This window comes from Bubalus kerabau, chromosome 4, assembly GCF_029407905.1.
Source record: "Bubalus kerabau isolate K-KA32 ecotype Philippines breed swamp buffalo chromosome 4, PCC_UOA_SB_1v2, whole genome shotgun sequence".
Classification (NCBI taxonomy): Eukaryota; Metazoa; Chordata; class Mammalia; order Artiodactyla; family Bovidae; genus Bubalus; species Bubalus kerabau.
The window spans coordinates 17868599-17888374 of record NC_073627.1 but is presented as its reverse complement, the minus strand read 5'-3'; the positions used below and the strand labels follow the sequence as shown (position 1 = coordinate 17888374).

Here is a 19776-nt window from a genome sequence, read left to right as displayed (position 1 = left end):
TCTCTATATATATATATATAGATATAGATAGATAGATATAGATACAGATGTGTGTGTGTGTATGTATCCAGTGTCTGTCTGTCTATCATCGAGATATAATTGACTTACAACACTGTGTTAAGGAAAAGAGATTCTTTATCATAAAAGACACTTGTGAGCACATTTACACTCTCTTTCCGAGAACTTATACTTTTCATCACATTTCCAAAGAGGTCAGAGACCCAAAAAAGGCTAGGAACTGCCATTGGGGAGCCTTTGTGGGATTCGGTTTATCTTTCCTCTGAATGTTTTGATATTGCATCTGCTTTGGGCAGCCTTCTTTCAGGCTACCACAAGCTCTAAAATAGCACATCTCTTTCTCTCAGGACCTGCTTCACTTCCTCCTCTCCCCCAGCCATTCCTTGGGTCACACTTGGGTTTACAGAGACAGTTCCACCTTTTACTTTTACTTTCTCTGTGGCCCCACTTTTTGCTGAGTTAGCATTCCTACTACACCTCTCTGAGTCTTGCTCCAGACCCTGCTGAACCCCGGTGAGTGTCCACCACTTCCCATCCTCCCCTCCACCCCGCAGCTGGTGCCTCGGGTTCACAGGCTTATTGCGTCCCTATGATCCCTTCGGTTCCACTCTCCTTAATCAGGCTCCGATGGCCTCTGCTGGACTTTTTCCTTCAGACAGGTGTGTTCCCTGTGTTGTGAATCTTCTTGATGGTCAACACTCATGTACCTGCTCTCCTAGCGGTTTTATTTTTCCTAGAACAGAGTCCATTGTTGAATGGAGATGATTCCCATCTCACAAATCTATGGTCCCACCCAAGACAGTGTGTGCACTTCCTAAAAATCTTCACCATTTTACATTTACATAAATCTCATAAGATGTTAGTTATTAGGGGCTGATGTGTTATTTCATAACGAAGGGCCGTGGTCGGTGTAAGGACAGGCTGAGGAGGGTGTCCTGAGTGTCTCAGTTTGTCTTTGTGCAGGGCGAGGTTTGGGCCTGGGCATTTGAGGACTTGAAACAGTGCATCTGGCCATGCTGGTCTCAGGGATCCCTCCGTTCCCGGCCCTTGGGCTTCAAAGGAAATTTAAAAAACAATCATGATATCCCTACCCTTTCTCCCACTCCATCCCACCCACACTTCAGCTCTCATTGCAGCCCTTCTGTGCCCTACATGTTGAGGAGCAGCCAGAGGTTAAAGATCCAGCCTTGAAAAGCTTGGTTACCAGCTGGAATGTGGAGAGTGCTCTTGTGCCGTTAGTTTCATAATTATTTATTTAATGCACTTTATTACTGGTACTGCAAGTTTTTGTTTTTAGAATTTAATTTTTGTGATATTTTGCCAGTGTCTAGATTCTGATAACGGCAGCTAGAGTTTTGCCAGGCCTCTGAGGTTTAGAAAATTGAACAGGACCTGGTCGTTGCACTCAGAGCTGGTAGGTAAGTTAAGACGTAGTTTTGTGCCTGTGCTCAGTCGCGTCTGACTCTCTGAGGCCCTATGGACTGGAGCCTGCTAGTCTCCTCTGTCCATGGGGTTTTCCAGACAAGAATACTGGAGTGTGTAGCTAAGACATATATGGTGCACAAACAGAAAAACATCAAGTGGAAGGCAAAGGCTGTAAGATAGATACTAACCAAGAAGTGGGGGGATTTTAAAGGGAAAAACAGCATTATTTCCAGTTAGGACATCAGAGAAGGCTCTTTGGAGGAGGAGAGGCTGGCACAGGAACTGAAGAGGATGCGGCGACTTGATGCGAGCCCTTAGAAGAGAGCCGTGGTTAAGAGTATAGTCTCAGGGTCAGGATGGGTCTACACGCATGAACTGTGTGACCCTGGGCAAGGTTTTCAACCTCTCCAAGCCTCAATTTACTAGTTTATAAAATGGGGATAACAGTAGTACTGACCTCATTTGGTTATTACAAGGATCCAGTGAGTTGATCAATATAAAGCAGTTAAAACCGCATTTGTATATGTATAACGGATTCAATTTGCTGTACACCTGAAACTAACACAGCATTGTAAATCAACTATATTCCAATAAATTAAAAAGAAAAAATCTAAAAAACCCACCCAAAACAAAACAGCATATGCAACCTGGTAAGAACGCAGTTATTAACTCTATAGGCAGAGGGGTATTCTAGGCAGCACATACAGTTCTAGCCAAAGAAGGAAAATGAAAGAACTCTTATTCTTTTGGGAAACCCCCAAATAACAGAAACACCTGGGAAACAAGAGGGAGAGAAACAGCACTCATCAAAATTGTGGTAAAGAACCTGCCTAAGAGGTGTCTTCTGCATTGACAGATGGGTTCTTTACCACGACACCACCTGGGAAGCCCATAATTAAGGTGGACATGTTACTAAATTTATTTTTTGGAGGGGAATTTGGACTTGTTAGGAGTAGTCTTGTGTGATAATCACTCTCATATTTTTTATTTGCTTTTGTTTTACAGCTTGATAAATACAATTAAAAAATTCCTACAGATAAATAGGGAGAGACTTAACGTCACCAGTCCATGTAGCTAATTTCACGTACCTTTGGCAATTTACCATGTGCTTCTCCTCCATCTTCTGCCATGCTGCAATTAGTTTTTGAGTGTCTCTAAGAGTCTTCCCTGGTGGCTCAGAGGTTAAAGCGTCTGCCTGCAAGGCGGGAGACCCGGGTTCAATCCCTGGTTCAGGAAGATCCCCTGGAGAAGGAAATGGCAACCCACTCCAGTATTCTGTCTGGAGAATCCCATGGATGGAGGAGCCTGGTAGGTTACAGTCCACGGGGTTGCAAAGAGTCAGACACGACTGAGCGACTTCACACTCTATTCACTAAGAGTTCTGTCTTCCAGCCTCAAAGGACACTTATGGTCACCTGCCTCAGTGTCCCAAATGTCCATTAATATTTATTTTTTGGCCTTACCCCATAGCACACGGGATCTTAGCTCCCCAAACAAGGATTGAACCTGTGTCTCCTGCATTGGAAGCACAGAGTCTTAACCACTGGACTGCCAGGGAAGTCCCTATGAAGCATTTAGTACAGTGCCTGGCAAATAATAAGCCCTTGATAATTGTTACCTTTGAAGTTGTCATCACTCTGTCATTTTACCTTAATGGATTGCTTGGTAGAGTTCTGAGGCAGTAGGAAATAAAGGTTCATTTTGTGACCTGGGCAAGAAGAAAGCTCTAGAAAACTAGGATGCTCCCAGTCTGAAGGTACTACTTCAAAATCCTCAGCGTACTTAGGGGATGGCTAGAGGGTAGGGTTTCCAAGGAAGAATCAAAGACACAGGGTCAGGAAGACAGATGAGTGGTGGTTACAAGTAAGTATCCACAGATGGGGAACATAGCCCTCAGGGTAATCATGGGTGACTGAGCTCCAGAAGGGAGGAGAAGAGAGCGAGAGAGGAGAGGGAAGGAGGAGGGGGAACCTGGGAGGGCAAGGTGCTCTCCTGCCAGGGGTCCTGGTTGGAGTGCCGTAGGTATGGGCTTTCCCCTTCCACTCCTTCCTCAGACCTTGGGGCTCCCAGGTCCTTACTGAGGGCCTTATTGGGTTGGAAGCAGCCAGAACCTTGGGGAAGTGAGGCACATTGCCGATCATACACCCAGCTCACAGTCAGCCCTCTCTGTGTCATCCTTTCAGGGAAAAGCTGAATCCCGGGGCTCTCTGTCTGGCCTGGAACTTGGTCTAACGCCCAGGTTTTTCCGGTGTAGTTGTCATATCTCAGGAGTCAGGCAGGCATGGCTGGTAACTTCTTGTAATAGTTAAGACAGGAAGTGGTCAGGACCTGGAAATAGAGCAGGGCTAGGGAGTGGGAGGGTAAGGAAAAGGCTTTTTCTGGAGAAAATGTTCTGTGTGCTTTCTTGGGCAGGGAGCACAGAATTCCCAGTCTTGGCCTGGGCTGCAGGGACCCTCGGGGAAACTTCTTTATGGACCTCCCGATTTAATTTCTTCCTTTATTCCAATATGAATTTCTCGCATGAACATAGCAAGGCCCACTTGAAACATTAGAGGGTATCAGGCAACCTATAGCCCCACTTATAGTTGGGGAGACAGTGGGGTGTAGAGTCAGAGGGACCTGCTTTTTCAGTCCCTGCTTTGTCACTTACTACCTAGGCACACTTTTTAAAAAAATAATAATTAACTAGGCTTTACCGGGTCTTAGTTGTGGTATGTGGGATCTAGTTACCTGACCAGGGATTGAACCCAGGACCCCTGCATTGGGGGTGCAGAGTCTTAGCCACTGGACCACCAGGGAAGCCCCCCTAGGTGCTTTTCAGCTAACTATCCCATTTCTCTGAGCCTCTGTTTTTTCACTTGTAAGATCAGGATTCCCATGCCTATTTTGTGCTGATTAAATAAAGTATGAAAAAATTCTTAGCATAGTATTTTGCATATAAAAATTACAAAATAAATGGGAGCTAATATAATAATAATAATAATTGTTCTATCACCCTACTTGACCTCAGTTTCTACTTCTGTAAAATAAGTTATTATGAGGATTAAGGGAGATGATCAATATTTATAGAGAAAGTGGTGTATAAAAAGAAAGATATTTATTTATTTATCAAAGACGTGCTCTCAAATTCTAGTTCTTTTCCTTGGAGGAAAATCATACTTGGGAGAAAGGGCCTGGGTCAGCAGCTTATGACGGTGAGGGGACATGGGGGTGGTGGGGAGAGGCCATTCTCTAGCTGGAGAAGACCTGGGGAGATAACACTCCCTGTTGGGAAGAACTGGGTTGAGGGATTGGGGAGTGGATTCAGGCAGATTTTGGGGGACCCAGTGACTGGGCCCTGTTTCTTGGAGTGATGGTAAGGACCTGTGGATACTGTTGACATTGGGCCTTTCTGAGTCCTCAATTGCCCAGAAGAAGGCCTCCCAGCCTCATGGACTAGGGCTAGACTCTAGGGTTCCCCTATCCCAAAGTGATAGTTCTTAACACATGGGTCACAGACCATTTAAGAAACTAGTGAAACCTAAGGACTATGAGATGGCTGGATGGCATCACTGACTCGGTGGACGTGAGTCTGAGTGAACTCCCGGAGTTGGTGATGGACAGGGAAGCCTGGCGTGCTGCGATTCATGGGGTCACAAAGAGTCGGACACGACTGAGCGACTGAACTGAACTGAACTGAAGGACTATTTCTGTAGACTACACAAACTTTTGGCTATCAGAGGGGGTTCACAGATCTTTTGAAACTCATCCAAGGACTTGTGGTGAAGAAACAATGTCCCTGGCTTCAGAATAGCCCTGATGCTTTGGGTGTTGGCAAGAAGAGTGGTCCATGAACTTGGGAAAATCTGAGACTTGTCCCAGCAACACTGATTATGCTAAAGATCTTCCAGGTGTTGGAATAGGGACAGGGACCTGACCCAGGAGCTACATCAGGGGATGGTCAGTTTGACCAGCAAGGACCTTCCCCATAGCCTGTAACATCCCTCTGCCTCAAGTAATCAGCTCACCTCAACTAGAGCCCAGGAGGCTAGTGACAAGCAGCAACAATGAAGCAGTGGGTATCTTGACTTGCAGAGAAAATTTGGAGAATTCAGCATAGATGAATTGATCCTAAGAGGAAGAAATAGCTCACATTGGTTGAGGATGAGATGGCTAGGTAGCATCACCGACTCAATGCATAGGAACTTGAGCAAACTCTGGGTTAGGACTTGGCACTTTGACTGCAGTGGCCTGGGTTCAATCTCTTGTTGGGGAACTAAGATCCCACAAGCCACATGGCATGGCTGGAAAAAAAAAGTCTGGAGCCCAGTTGCAAGTTTGGATTCACTGAAGCAGGGCCCCAGGGAGGGTGACTGAGAACAGAAAGATACCTGAACAGGAATTTGGGACCAGAAGTCAAGCAGCGGCTCTGTTACTGGAATGAGGCATCGCCCTGGCTTGGGGGTTGGATGGAGTAAGTATCTGGATTGGTCTGAGATGGGGTGTGAGCAGTCATATGATGCCTTCTTGTTCACAGAGCTTGAACCCAGGCTTGGCCAGGTGGTACTTTGTATGATGAGTTGAGATCGAAAGTCCCTGGGCTCTTGTTCTTTTCAGCAGAGAAAGGTCTGGCTTATGTGAGAATGCAAGCCAAGACAGAACTTGACTGTCTTAGGCCCAGTGGGGCTCAAGCTTTGGGAGGGCAGGGCAGTGCTCTTCACTGCAGCATCCTCAGTATGCTGGCACACAGCAGGCGCCTAATACATGCTTGTGAATGAATGTGAAATGCCAAGGCTGAGCTCATCCCTTCACAACTTTAATAAAAATCTAGAGGTACTTTCTCATACAGCTCCCTAGAGCCCAGAAATTCCAAGTTCTACCATCTTTAAGTCAGTGTGAACTCTGAAAACTCATTTCCTTTAAGCCAAAGGAACTGCTCTGTCATCCCTCTCTCTCAATGGACAGAAGAGCCTCTGCCAAATGTGTAGGAGGAGAATATTGTGAACCAATACACTTACTGCACACTGAAGACTCCCTAACCACAGAAACAAATTAAAAAAAAATTATTTATTTATTTGACTGCTGTGGGATCTTTGTTGCAGCATGCAAACCCTTAGTTGTGGCATGCGGGATCTAGTTCCGTGACCAGGGATCGAACCCAGGGCCACGGCTTTGGGAGCACGGAGTCTTAGCCACTGGACCACCAGGGAAGTCCTCAGAGGAATGAATTTGCATTGAATATACCTACAATATCTCAGCAAATAATAACAACAATAAGAACATACTTTTCTGTGTTTTTCAGATTCTAAAGGCTTTCATAGCCCTGATTTCTAGAACTTCATTAACATGTGTGGGTGTTGGGAGTGGAAGTACGGAAAAGGGCTGGGAACAGTTATTTTTTACAGATAAGAAAAATGAGTATAGGGAATTCCCTGGCGGTCCAGTGGTTAGGACTCAGTGCTTCTTGGGCTTTGGTCCATGTGGGCGTGGGTTTGATCCCTCATCAGGGAACTCAGATCCCACAAGCTGAGGAGGAAGGCCAAAAAAAGAAAAAAGAACGAAAGAAAAATGAGTATAGAGAGGATTTGGACTGTTTTTAGATCACTTAATCGGCAAGAGGTGGGGCAAAAATGTGAACCCAGGGACCTTCTGACTCTAAGTACAAAGGGGAAATAAACATGACCTCGAGGAAAGAGATTCAGGAAATGGCCACAGAAGTGTTTCCTCCAACTTAGAGTGGTGACAATGAGCGACTGGATGGAGTGGGGCTTCCCCAGGGGGCTGACTATTGACAGGAGCACAGGGAAAGGGTCCCTATCTTGGTGTCAGCCTGGCCAAGGTCAATCAGGGAACCAGATAACGTGACTCCTGCATCTTAAGTGGATCTTGGGAAAGATCTACCTGCCATGCATTGGATATCCCTCCATGGTCCGATCCATTGTGGAATATGGCACTTGGGAAAATCACGAATAGACACTCAGATCCCCCAACATCACTGCTTGATTAACAATTTTTTTTAACATTAACCATCAAGGGCTGCTAAGAAGGTAAAAAGTAGGAAGAAATTACTTTATTTATTGAGGGTCTACTGAGTAATATAAAGATAAAAAGCTACTGTCCCTGTGTTCAAGGCTCTCACTGTCTACCAGAGAGAGGTGATGGTGGGAGAGGCAGAGATGGAAAATAATCACGGAACTTCTGCTCCTGACTATGACAAAGTGACTGCTATGGAACTCACTCTCCCACAATAGACAAGAATCTATTCAGGCACAATATTTGAGAAACTGCTTTAGATGTTGACTATGGCTAGCAGAGTTATAATTCTTGTGGGAAGGGAAACACATGAGGTGGGAGTTCTACATTTGCCGAGCTTTTTGGCCTGGGGGAGCTTTCTGGAATGCAGTGGGAGAAGGTGGAGCCTAATAAGGGCATGCTGGTCTCACTGAGGTGAAAAAGCATAGATTAGAGTTCAGGGCCTCTGAGGAAGCTGTAATTTATGGCTTTTAGAGAGGGGGAAGCTGAACAGAGGGGTGCCCACAGAAGTCCGCATGGGTGATCTCTATGGTCTTTGGACAAAGGCTGAGCTGCGCGAGCACATAGTGAGACTCTATAAGGCTTAGTGGAGAGCAGCAGAGAGCTGAAGAGAACACTAGAGGTGGCCCATGGCTTAGAGATGGAGTTTTAGCCCAGTCAGAATGAAAAGATCTCACTAAACAACTTGGTGATACAGCTTAGATGATACAGAACGTCCACACCTTAGGAGTAAGGACCATGTTCTACAGACACATACACACGAACACGCTCTCTAAGATTAAGGATAGAATTTGAAATGACCAGCTCTCCCTGAAAAAGAATAAAACCATCCTGTCAAGATAACCTGCCAATAATTTGTCTAATAGAACTAAACTCAGTTCTCCTCGAGGGAAGACAACATAAACTCTGAAATGAACAAGTCACAATGTTCATATATAATCTAATATTACTATACATGTGAAGAAGCAGGAACTTGGGACCCACCATTTTTTTTAAAAGCAATAAAGGTATACAGTTCCTGAGATGAGCTAGAATTAGCAGACTGGAATTTTAGAATACTGGTTATAATCATGTTTAAGGACATAAAGGAAAATATAGACATAATTATTGAAGATATGGGGAATCTCTGCAGAGAAAGTGAAACTGTGAAAGAGAAGCATGGGAAAATTCTAGAACTTAAAACATAATGGGCTTAACAGCATAATAGAGACTGGAAAAGAAAGGGTTGGGAAACTTAAACAGAGATTACTATTTAATCAAAAAGCAAACAACAAAGTGATTTAAAAAACCTGGAGTCTCAGTGACCTGTAGGATAGTTTATTTTAGATGATATCTAAAATATGTGTGGGCTTCTCTGGTGGCTCAGAGGTAAAGAATCTGCCTACGATGCAGGAGGTGCAAGTTTGATCTCTGGGTCAGGATGATCCCCTGGGGAAGGAAATGGCAACCCACTCCAGTCTTCTTGCCTGGGAAATCTCATGGACAGAGGAACCTGGCGGGTTACAGTCCATAGGGTTGCAAAAGAGTCAGACTCGACTTAGTGAGCAAACAACAAGAAAACGTGTAATTGGAGTTTCAGAAGGTAAGGAGACAGAATGGGCAGAAAAAATATCGGAAGACATAATTGCTAAGGAGTTCCTATATTTGGTGAAAAATAAACCACTTACAATGTCTTCCCTGGTAGCTTAGACGGTAAAGCATCTGCCTGCAATGTGGGAGACCTGGGTTTGATCCCTAGGTCAGGAAGATCCCCTGAAGAAGGAAATGGCAACCCAACCCAGTACTCTTGCCTGGAAAATCCCATGGGCGGAGGAGCCTGATAGGCTACTGTCCATGGGGTCACAAAGAGTCAGACACAGCTAAATGATATCTCTTTTTTTCTCTTTCTACATAAGGAGAAGAGGGTGGCAGAGGATGAGATGGTTGGATAGCATTACCAATTCAATGTACGTGAACTTGGGCAAATTCTGAGAGAGAGTGAGGGACAGGGAAGCCTGGCACGCTGCAGCCCATGAGGTCACAAAGAGTCAGACATAACTTAGTGACTGAATGTAACAGCAACAAAAACCATTCAGGAGTCCACCAATCTCGTTGGTAAAGAAGAAAAGCACCTATTCATCTTATAATCAAACTCCTAAAAAAACTGATAAAGAGTTAACTTAAAAGCAGCTAGAAACAAATCTGAGACAATCTGGGCAACAAAATAAGTTATGATAGTTTTGTGTTATAATTCATAGAATAAAATAAATACCCACAAATTCACACTGAATTTTAAAAATGAGAGAGAAGAGAGCAGGTCTTCCTTACTGTGGAATACTAATTAACAGCTATAGAAGGAAAAATGGAAATAAAAAAATCACTATTAACCAAATATCACAGTAACTAATTAATTGCAATCAAGAACTATTGATGGATGCTGAAATTAGTGGGTGAAAGTAGGAAGAGAAACAGGATATTTGCATAAAATTGAAGATTCTTCCCAGAAAATATTGATTACTTACAAAGAGCAAAATCGTTATTTTATAGTGAAGAAACCTGGCAGACATCACCTTCACCATGTGATCAAAGTTAACATCGTAAGCAATAAGATTCATTGTTATGTCAAACACAACTTAATGACTGAACACCTGCCTCCCCCACACACATGCATACACACACACCGCCTGGTATAAGGTAATGACAAAGCACATACTTTTTGTGATATTCTTGCTTAGAAGCTTCAATACACTCATGAGAAAACACCAGACAAACCCAAAGTGAGGGCCGTCCTACACCATGTAGGACTTCTACATGTTGGGCATGTAGAAGTCATGCCCAATTCCTCGTGACCCCGTGGACTGTAGCCCACCAGGCTCCTCTGTCCAAGCGATGCTCCAGGCAAGAATACTACACCATAACTGGCCTAATAATTGACACAAAAATGTCAAGGTGATGAAAGAAAAGAAAGACTGAGAAAAGGTCACAGACTGAAGGAGACTAAGGAAACATGGTAACAATACAATATGGAATCCTGGATTGGATCTTAGAAAAAGGACATTAGTGGAATATTGGCAAAATTCAAATATTGTGTCTAGATTAGTTAATAGTATCATACTGAGCTTCCTGTACAGTTCTTCTGTGTATTCTTGCCACCTCTTCTTAATATCTTCTGCTTCTGTTAGGTCCATACCATTTCTGTCCTTTATTGAGCCCATCTTTGCATGAAATGTTCCCTTGCTATCTCTAATTTTCTTGAAGAGATCTCTAGTCTTTCCCATTCTGTTGTTTTCCTCTATTTGCATTGATTGCTGAGGAAGGCTTTTTTCTCTCTCCTTGCTATTCTTAGAACTCTGCATTCATTTGCTTATATCTTTCTTTTTCTCCTTTGCTTTTCGCTTCTCTTCCTTTCACAGCTATTTGTAAGGCCTCCTCAGACAGCCATTTTGCTTTTTTTGCACTTCTTTTCCATGGGGACAGTCTTGATCCCCGTCTCCTGTACAATGTCACAAACCTCCATCCAAGGTTCATCAGGTACTCTGTCTATCAGATCTAGTCCCTTAAATCTATTTCTCACTTCCACTGTATAATCATAAGGGATTTGATTTAGGTCATACCTGAATGGTCTAGTGGTTTTCCCCACTTTCTTCAATTTAAGTGTAAATTTGGCAATAAGGAGTTCATGTATGGATGTGAGAGTTGGACTGTGAAGAAAGCTGAGCGCCGAAGAATTGATGCTTTTGAACTGTTGTGTTAGAGGAGACTCTTGAGAGTCCCTTGGACTGCAAAGAGATCCAACCAGTCCATCCTAAAGGAGATCGGTCCTGGGTGTTCATTGGAAGGACTGATGCTAAAGCTGAAACTCCAATACTTTGGCCACCTCATGTGAAGAGTTGACTCATTGGAAAAGACCCTGATGCTTGGAGGGATTGGGGGCAGAAGGAGAAGGGGACGACAGAGGATGAGATGGCTGGATGGCATCACCGACTCTATGGCCATGAGTTTGAGTGAACTCTGGGAGATGGTGATGGACAGGGAGGCCTGGCGTGCTGTGACTCATGGGGTCGCAAAGAGTCTGACACGACTGAGCGACTGAACTGAACTGAACTGAGCTTCCTGTGTTCAATAATTACAATATGGTAATACAAAATGCTGACAGCAGGAGAAACTGAGTGAAGATTAAAAGGGAACTGAATATTTTGAAACTCTTCTGTAAATGTAAATGATTAAAAAAAAAAAAAAAACCCAGAGGGAAAAGACAAGGAAACAAGAATATAAATGATGGGAATTCCTTGATAGTCTAGTGGTTAAGACTATGGGCTTTCACTGATGAGGGCCCTGGTTTGATCCCTGGTTGGGGAACTAAAGCAGAAATAGATGTTTTTCTGGAACTCTCTTGCTTTTTCCATGATCCAGCAGATGTTGGCAATTTGGTCTCTGGTTCCTCTGCCTTTTCTAAAACCAGCTTGAACATCAGGAAGTTCACGGTTCACATATTGCTGAAGCCTGGCTTGGAGAATTTTGAGCATTACTTTACTAGTGTGTGAGATGAGTGCAATTGTGTGGTAGTTTGAGCATTCTTTGGCATTGCCTTTCTTTGGGATTGGAATGAAAACTGACCTTTCCCAGTCCTGTGGCCACTGCTGAGTTTTCCAAATTTGCTGGCATATTGAGTGAAGCACTTTCACAGCATCATCTTTCAGGATTTGGAATAGCTCAACTGGAATTCCATCACCTCCACTAGCTTTGTTCGTAGTGATGCTTTCTAAGGCCCACTTGACTTCACATTCCAGGATGTCTGGCTTTAGGTCAGTGATCACACCATCGTGATTATCTGGGTCATGAAGATCTTTTTTGTACAGTTCTTCTGTGTATTCTTGCCATCTCTTCTTAATATCTTCTGCTTCTGTTAGGTCCCTACCATTTTTGTCCTTTATCAAGCCCATCTTTGCATGAAATATTCCTTTGGTATCGCTGATTTTCTTGAAGAGATCTCTAGTCTTTCCCATTCTGTTGTTTTCCTCTATTTCTTTGCATTGATCGCTGAAGAAGGCTTTCTTATCTCTCCTTGCTATTCTTTGGAACTCTGCATTCAGATGTTTATATCTTTCCTTTTCTCCTTTGCTTTTCACTTCTCTTCTTTTCACAGCTATTTGTAAGGCCTCCCAGACAGCCATTTTGCTTTTTTGCATTTCTTTTCCATGGGGACGGTCTTGATCCCCGTCTCCTGTACAATGTCACAAACCTCCGTCCATAGTTCATCAGGCACTCTATCTATCAGATCTAGGCCCTTAAATCTATTTCTCACTTCCACCGTATAATCATAAGGGATTTGATTTAGGTCATACCTGAATGGTCTAGTGGTTTTCCCTACTTTCTTCAATTTAAGTCTGAATTTGGCAATAAGGAGTTCATGGTCTGAGCCACAGTCAGCTCCTGGTCTTGTATTTGCTGACTGTATAGAGCTTCTCCATCTTTGGCTGCAAAGAATATAATCAATCTGATTTCGGTGTTGACCATCTGGTGATGTCCATGTATGGAGTCTTCTCTTGTGTTGTTGGAAGAGGGTGTTTGTTATGACCAGTGCATTTTCTTGGCAAAACTCTATTAGTGTTTGCCCTGCTTCATTCCGTATTCCAAGGCCAAATTTGCCTGTTACTCCAGGTGTTTCTTGACTTCCTACATTTGCATTCCAGTCCCCTATAATGAAAAGGACATCTTTTTTGGATGTTAGTCTAAAAGGTCTTGTAGGTCTTCATAGAACCGTTCAACTTCAGCTTCTTCAGCGTTACTGGTTGGGGCATAGACTTGGATTACTGTGATATTGAATGGTTTGCCTTGGAAACGAACAGAGATCATTCTGTCGTTTTTGAGATTGCATCCAAGTACTGCATTTCGGAATCTTTTGTTCTTTGACTGTGTGGATCACAATAAACTGTGGAAAATTATGAAAGAGATGGGAATACCAGACCACCTGATCTGCCTCTTGAGAAATCTGTATGCAGGTCAGGAAGCAACAGTTAGAACTGGACACAGAACAACAGACTGGTTCCAAATAGGAAAAGGAGTACGTCAAGGCTGTATATTGTCACCCTGTTCATTTAACTTATATGCAGAGTACCTCATGAGAAACGCTGGACTGGAAGAAACACAAGCTGGCATCAAGATGGCCGGGAGAAATATCAATAACCTCAGATATGCAGATGACACCACCCTTATGGCAGAAAGTGAAGAGGAACTCAAAAGCCTCTTGATGAAAGTGAAAGTAGAGATTGAAAAAGTTGGCTTAAAGCTCAACATTCAGAAAACGTAGATGATGGCATCCGGTCCCATCACTTCATGGGAAATAGATGGGGAAACAGTGGAAACAGTGTCAGACTTTATTTTTCTGGGCTCCAAAATCACTGCAGATGGTGACTGCAGCCATGAAATTAAAAGACACTTACTCCTTGGAAGGAAAGTTATGACCAACCTAGATAGCATATTCAAAAGCAGAGACATTACTTTGCCAACAAAGGTCTGTCTAGTCAAGGCTATGGTTTTTCCTGTGGTCATGTATGGATGTGAGAGTTGGACTGTGAAGAAGGCTGAGCGCTGAAGAATTGATGCTTTTGAACTGTGGTGTTGGAGAAGACTCTTGAGAGTCCCTTGGACTGCAAGGAGATCCAACCAGTCCATTCTGAAGGAGATCAGCCCTGGGATTTCTTTGGAAGGAATGATGCTGAAGCTGAAACTCCAGTACTTTGGCCACCTCATGCGAAGAGTTGACTCATTGGAAAAGACTCTGATGCTGGAAGGGATTGGGGGCAGGAGGAGAAGGGGACGCCAGAGGATGAGATGGCTGGATGGCATCACTGACTCGATGGATGTGAGTCTGAGTGAACTCTGGGAGTTTGTGATGGACATGGATTCCTGGCATGCTGGGATTCATGGGGTCACAGAGAGTCAGACACGACTGAGCGACTAATCTGATCTGGCGAACTAAAATTCCACACACCTCATGCTGAAGCCAGAAAAATAAATAAATAAAATAAACGATGGCTGGCTTCTCATCAGAAACAGTGGAGCCAGAAAACAGTGGGACAACATCTACAAAGTACTGAAAGAAAAAATAACCCTATTAACCTAAAAATCTCTATGTAAGAAATATCATTAAAAATGAGAATGGAACAAATGAAAGTTGAGCATTTTGCTTTTCAGTGACAAAGTCATGTCCAACTCTTTGCAACGCCATACACTGTAGCCTACCAGGCCTCCTCTGTCCATGGGATTTCTGGCAAGAATACTGGAGAGGTAGCCATTTTCTTTTTCCGGGGATCCTCCCGACCCAGGAATCGAAACTGGGTCTCTTGAGTCTCCTGCGTTTACAGGTAGATTCTTTACCACTGAGCATATTTGTTGCCTTTAAAGTCTGCTAAGGATAGTTCTTCAGGCTGAAGGGATTGGAAACTTAGACAGTATATTTGCTGGACCGGTGCCCACCCCGAGTGGTTGGTACCAGCAGAGTTAGGCTGGGGAGACACCTAGGTGAATGGGAGATGGTTTTGTTAGGTAGGTAGAATAGGGAAAAGGAGTCCAAAATGGCGGTGGCTAAAAGACAAGGAAGGTCAAAGGAAGGTCCGAGGACCAGAGTGAAGACTTCAGGCAGAACATACAGAACAAACAGCACTCCTGGCTAAGCCCAATTTGCATAGGGCAGGCCCAGGTGGAGGAAAAAACATATAAAAGGAGGAGCCAAAGTGTTTTCTCACGGACTCTCTCTCCCACGGGCGTGCGCTCTTTTCTTTCTCTGTCTCTCTCTCACTCTCCTGCTATCTTCTAAATAAAATAGAGCTGTAACACTGATTTGCCTAAGAGCTGTAGCACGGTTTGTCCAAGACCTGAGAGCTGTGACACGCCGAGGGCTTTAATGTCCGTTGCCCCAAATCTTTGTTGTGACGAGACAAAGAACCGAGGAACATACACTCGCGTGACATATATGGTGCCGTGATTTAACCTGGCTGAAACAACCTCTGCGTGGAAGAGGCCAAGCACAGCAGGAGCCCAGCTCAGCGACGCTCCCGTGCTAGAAGCGGAAGGCGAAGAAACCCAGCGCAGGGGAAGGCCCATCGTGCTGGAAACCGGGACAACAAAAAACGAACTCAGCAGGAAGCTCACGCAGCCCAGTCTCAGGTTCCAGAAGACCTCCGGTTAAGGTAAAAGGTCCTCGCTCCTAAACCGTGCTACAGCTCTTAGGCAAATCAGTGTTACAGCTCTATTTTATTTAGAAAATAGCAGGAGAGTGAGAGAGAGAGAGAGAGAGAGAGAGAGAGAGAAAGAGCGCACGCACGCGGGAGAGAGAGTCTGTGAGAAAGCACTTTGGCTCTTCCTTTTATATGTTTTTTTCCTCCACCTGGGCCTGCCCTATGCAAATTGGGCTTAGCCAGGAGTGCTGTTTGTTCTGTTTGTTCTGCCTGAGGTCTTCACTCTGGTCCTCAGACCTTCCTTTGACCTTCCTTGTCTTTTAGCCACCGCCATTTTGGACTCCTTTTCCCTATTCTACCTACCTAACAGTTTATACATGAGAATGAAGCAAATAAGTAAACATCTAGGCGAAGATGAAACCTGTGTGATCTGGATTTTGATCCAGGGCAATGGCAACACTGTTAAAGTGGCTTCTGACCTAGAGGCCTTCCAGCATTTAGGAATAGTGTATGGAGCTCACGTCAGGAAGCCCAGCGACCCTTTGTGGGTGGCTCCTCCCCTGCCCCCTTGCAAATTACTAATGACACTTCTACTGATGTGTGCTCTTCTTTTTCCTAGTGTTTGAGAAGTCTGAGGAGGAAATGCCTATCTCTGCTGAGGGTGGGGCAGAAGGAAGAGGGGGGATCAGACATGGTTATATGGAAGAGGTGACATCTGAGATGTTCTGTAAGATAAGTGGAATTTTCCAAGTGGAAAAAGGAAGTAAGATCAGTCAGACAGAAAGGCTAGGAGTGTTTGGGAACGTTACATATCTTTTTGAGCTAGGATGGGAGGTGAGGCTGGAGACCTGAGGCAGGGTGTTTCCAGGTATCTTGTGCGTCTCAGGAGAGGGCTTAGGGAAGCCCAAGGATAGCCTGGAAGGCTTTGGAGGAGCCCAATAGCTGGAGAGACTCCAAATCCTGCCTGATGCCTCGGGGCTTTTTCTTTTCTTCGTTTTTAAAAATTTTTGGGCTGCTCTGGGTTACAGCTCTTTGTTGCTGAGTATGGCTATCATAGTATGGGTTATCCCAAGTTGCAGTTTTTGCAAGAGGGGGCTACTCTCTAGTTGCATTGTGTGGGCTTCTCATTGAGGTGGCTTCTCCTGTTGCAGAACCAACGCTCTAGGGCTCCAGGGCTCAGTCATTGCCGGGTACCGGCTTAGCTGCATGTGGGAACTTGGTTCCTGGACCAGAGAACCAGAGAACGAACCCAGGTCCCTTGCAATGGCAAGTGAAAGTGAAAGTCACTCAGTCGTGTCTGACACTCATTCGTGTCCATGGAATGGGGGCTATACGGTCCATGGAATTCTCCAGGCAAGAATACCGGAGTGGGTAGCGTTTCCCTTCTCCAGGGGATCTTCCCAATCCAGGGTTTGAACTCAGGTCTCCCACTTTGCAGGCAGATTCTGTATCAGTTGAACCACCAGGGAAGCCCCTGCATTGGCAAGTGGATTCCTAACCACTGGACCACCAGAGAAGTTCTCAGGCCTTGTTTTGAGTTATCCTTAGAGCTTCCTACTGAGGCAGCCTGCACCAGCCCCTATCTGTGGTGGCCTCCTGCTCACAGTCCCAGCATTGTCCCCTTTGAGCTTCCTGAAGTTTCTAGTTTGTGGAGGACCCAGAGACCCATAAGTAGGAATCCAGGGAGGCAGGAGGCCTTTGAAGAGAATAAGATAAAGCTCCAAAGCCTGTGAGTTTGAGTGCAGTGCAGACTGTCTTGAAAGGTTTATCAGATACTGTGCTTACTCCGTGGAAGCACCTATTTGCAGAGAAAGGTCTTTTATGGGCATTAAGTGCTTACACAAGCTTGCGATGCGCTCTTGTCTTCAAGAGGTTTACTGTTTACTGGAAAACCAAACTAACCCAAGATAAATATTAGTGAATAATAAAGGACTAAACCGGTGCCTGGCACAGAGTAGGCGTTCAGCAGGTTTGTCAATTAAATGAATGAACGTATCAATGACCAAAAGTCAAGGTACAGAGGGCAGGTGCCCGAGGAACTCTAGAGAAAGAAAAGCCGTTTGAGTGTCTCCGAAGAGAGAGACCACAGGCTCCTGGCTTTTCTAAGCATACCAAGTGCCCGATGCGGACCCTGGGGCCAGGATGTCTCCGGAGGATGCGCCCTCGACCTCCCTGGGGTCCCAATCTTGCCTTGCGTACCCGCAAGGCGATCCTCGCGGGCTGAGCCGCAGCGGCAGAGAGGAGCGGCGGTTTCCCACTTCCCGCCCTGCCGTGGAGGGTCCGCAGAAGGGCCGGAGGGGAGGGAGCGCCAGTTCACGGCCCGCCCCGTTGCGTCCCACCCACCGCGTCCCCTCCCCTCCGGCCCCGGGAAAAGCGGCCGCGGGCGCCGCCGCTCGCTGTGGGGTGGGAGGACGCTGCCGAGACAGAGCGCGGCGGCGGGCAGACGAGATGCGAGCGCGGCGGCTCTGGGCAGCGGTGCTGGTGGTGGGGGCGCTGGCGGGCGTCGGCGTCGGAGGTGAGTGGGGCTCCCGCGCGGTGGGGACCCAGGTCTCGGGTGAGCCGCGCCGCGCGTCCTGCCGCGGCCGAGTGTATAGAGCAGACGTTGAGCGGGGAAGTCGGTCGGGTGGGTCCTGCGCCCCTGCGCTCAGAGTGCGCGGGGCCAGGCTGGAGCCGTCGGAGCTGGGAGCTGGGGACCTTCCGGGCTCCACTGCGGCCAGGGCGAGCCACTACCTAGGGGCTGGTCCACCGGGACACCCAACTAACTCTTAAGCCGAGTTAGGCGGCTGTCCCGGGCGATCTCCACGTGAGCGGCGCGGTGGGGCATCTGTGAGCCCGGAGTTCAGTCCCGGCTGCGCGCCTCGCAGGTGGTCCCGGCCGTGCGTAGGCAGAGTGGCTTCCGGAGCCCGGGCGAGCTTCCCGGTGCTGGTCCCCCGCGTTTGCAGAGGGATGCGGTTGTCCCTTCTCAAATGAGAGCGTGTGCGCGCAGACTTACCGGTTACTCGTCATTTCTCTTTCTCTTTGTGTACACTTTATCCCAAGTTTTTGTGTGTTTAGTTTTTACTTGGAGGCTCCCCGCGGGAGCGATTAGGAGGAGGACGAGAGCACTACCTCCTACAGTGTCCTAGGGTGGGGGCAGTAGCCTCCGCTTCCGGGACAAACCCAGCATCCGAACACTCTCCACTGTGGGCCAACAGCCACGCCAGGGGTCCCCGGAGCTGGCTTGGCTCCCTGGCTTTGTCTCTCTTGCTGCCGCACACGCACTATCAGCTGCCAGGGCAGTTGGCATTCGACCTCATTGGTGCTAGGAGGGGCACAGCCCAGGTTGCTGCCCGTGGTCTTTCTGGTACCCGGGTGAACCTCCCAGGGAGAACTCGGTCTCTTGGTCCACTGCGGCGTTTCTCTGCAGAGGACGCACAAGTGTGCATATACCTACTTCTAGTGCAAAGAGTAGTACCTCCCAGCCGTAGGGTTACCAGCTAATTTTTCAGCAGAAACTCTGCAGACCAGAAGGAAGTGGCACAATATGTTTCAAGTGATCAAAGGGGAAAATCTGCAAACAAGAATATTCTACCAGCAAGGCTGTCATTCAGATTCAATGGAAAATCAAAAGCTTTACAGACAAGCAAAAGCTAAAAGAATTCAGTACTACCAAGCCAGCTTTGGGCTTCTCTGATAGCTCGGTTGGTAAAGAATCCATCTGCAATGCAGGAGACCCTGGTTCGATTCCTGGGTCAGGAAGATATGCTAGAGAATGGACAGGCTACCCACTCCCAATTTTCTTGGGCTTCCCTTGTGGCTCAGCTGGTAAAGAATCTGTCTGCAATGTGGGAGACCTGGTTTCCATCCCTGGGTTGGGAAGGTCCCCTGGAGAAGGGAGAGACTACCCACTCCAGTATTCTGGCCTGGAGAATTCCATGGACTGTATAGTCCATGAGGTCGCAAAGAATCGGACAGGACTGAGTGACTTTCAATTTCACATTTTCATGGTAAGACAATTTAGATCCTACAGAAGGTTAAGATTTATTGCTAAATCCGTCAGGAAATACTGGATGACTTCCTTTAAGACTCCTGTATGTATAACAGATTGTCCAGGATAGGGCAACAGTATCTTAAAAAAAACAACACTTTATTGAGGTAGGATCCACATTTTAAAAGCTGTATA

The 19776-nt window shown here is 46.0% G+C and overlaps 1 protein-coding gene across 1 annotated transcript in view; it reads left to right on the top strand.

The window, feature by feature from the left end:
* Positions 1–18008: 18008 nt before the first annotated feature.
* ITGB3 (integrin subunit beta 3) overlaps positions 18009–19776 on the top strand; it is a 61403-nt gene continuing 59635 nt past the window's right edge. Inside the window, exon 1 of the mRNA XM_055575597.1 lies at positions 18009–18129. Coding sequence (XP_055431572.1) covers positions 18063–18129 — 67 coding nt within the window. The 5' untranslated portion in view covers positions 18009–18062. The remainder of the gene's footprint in view (positions 18130–19776) is intronic.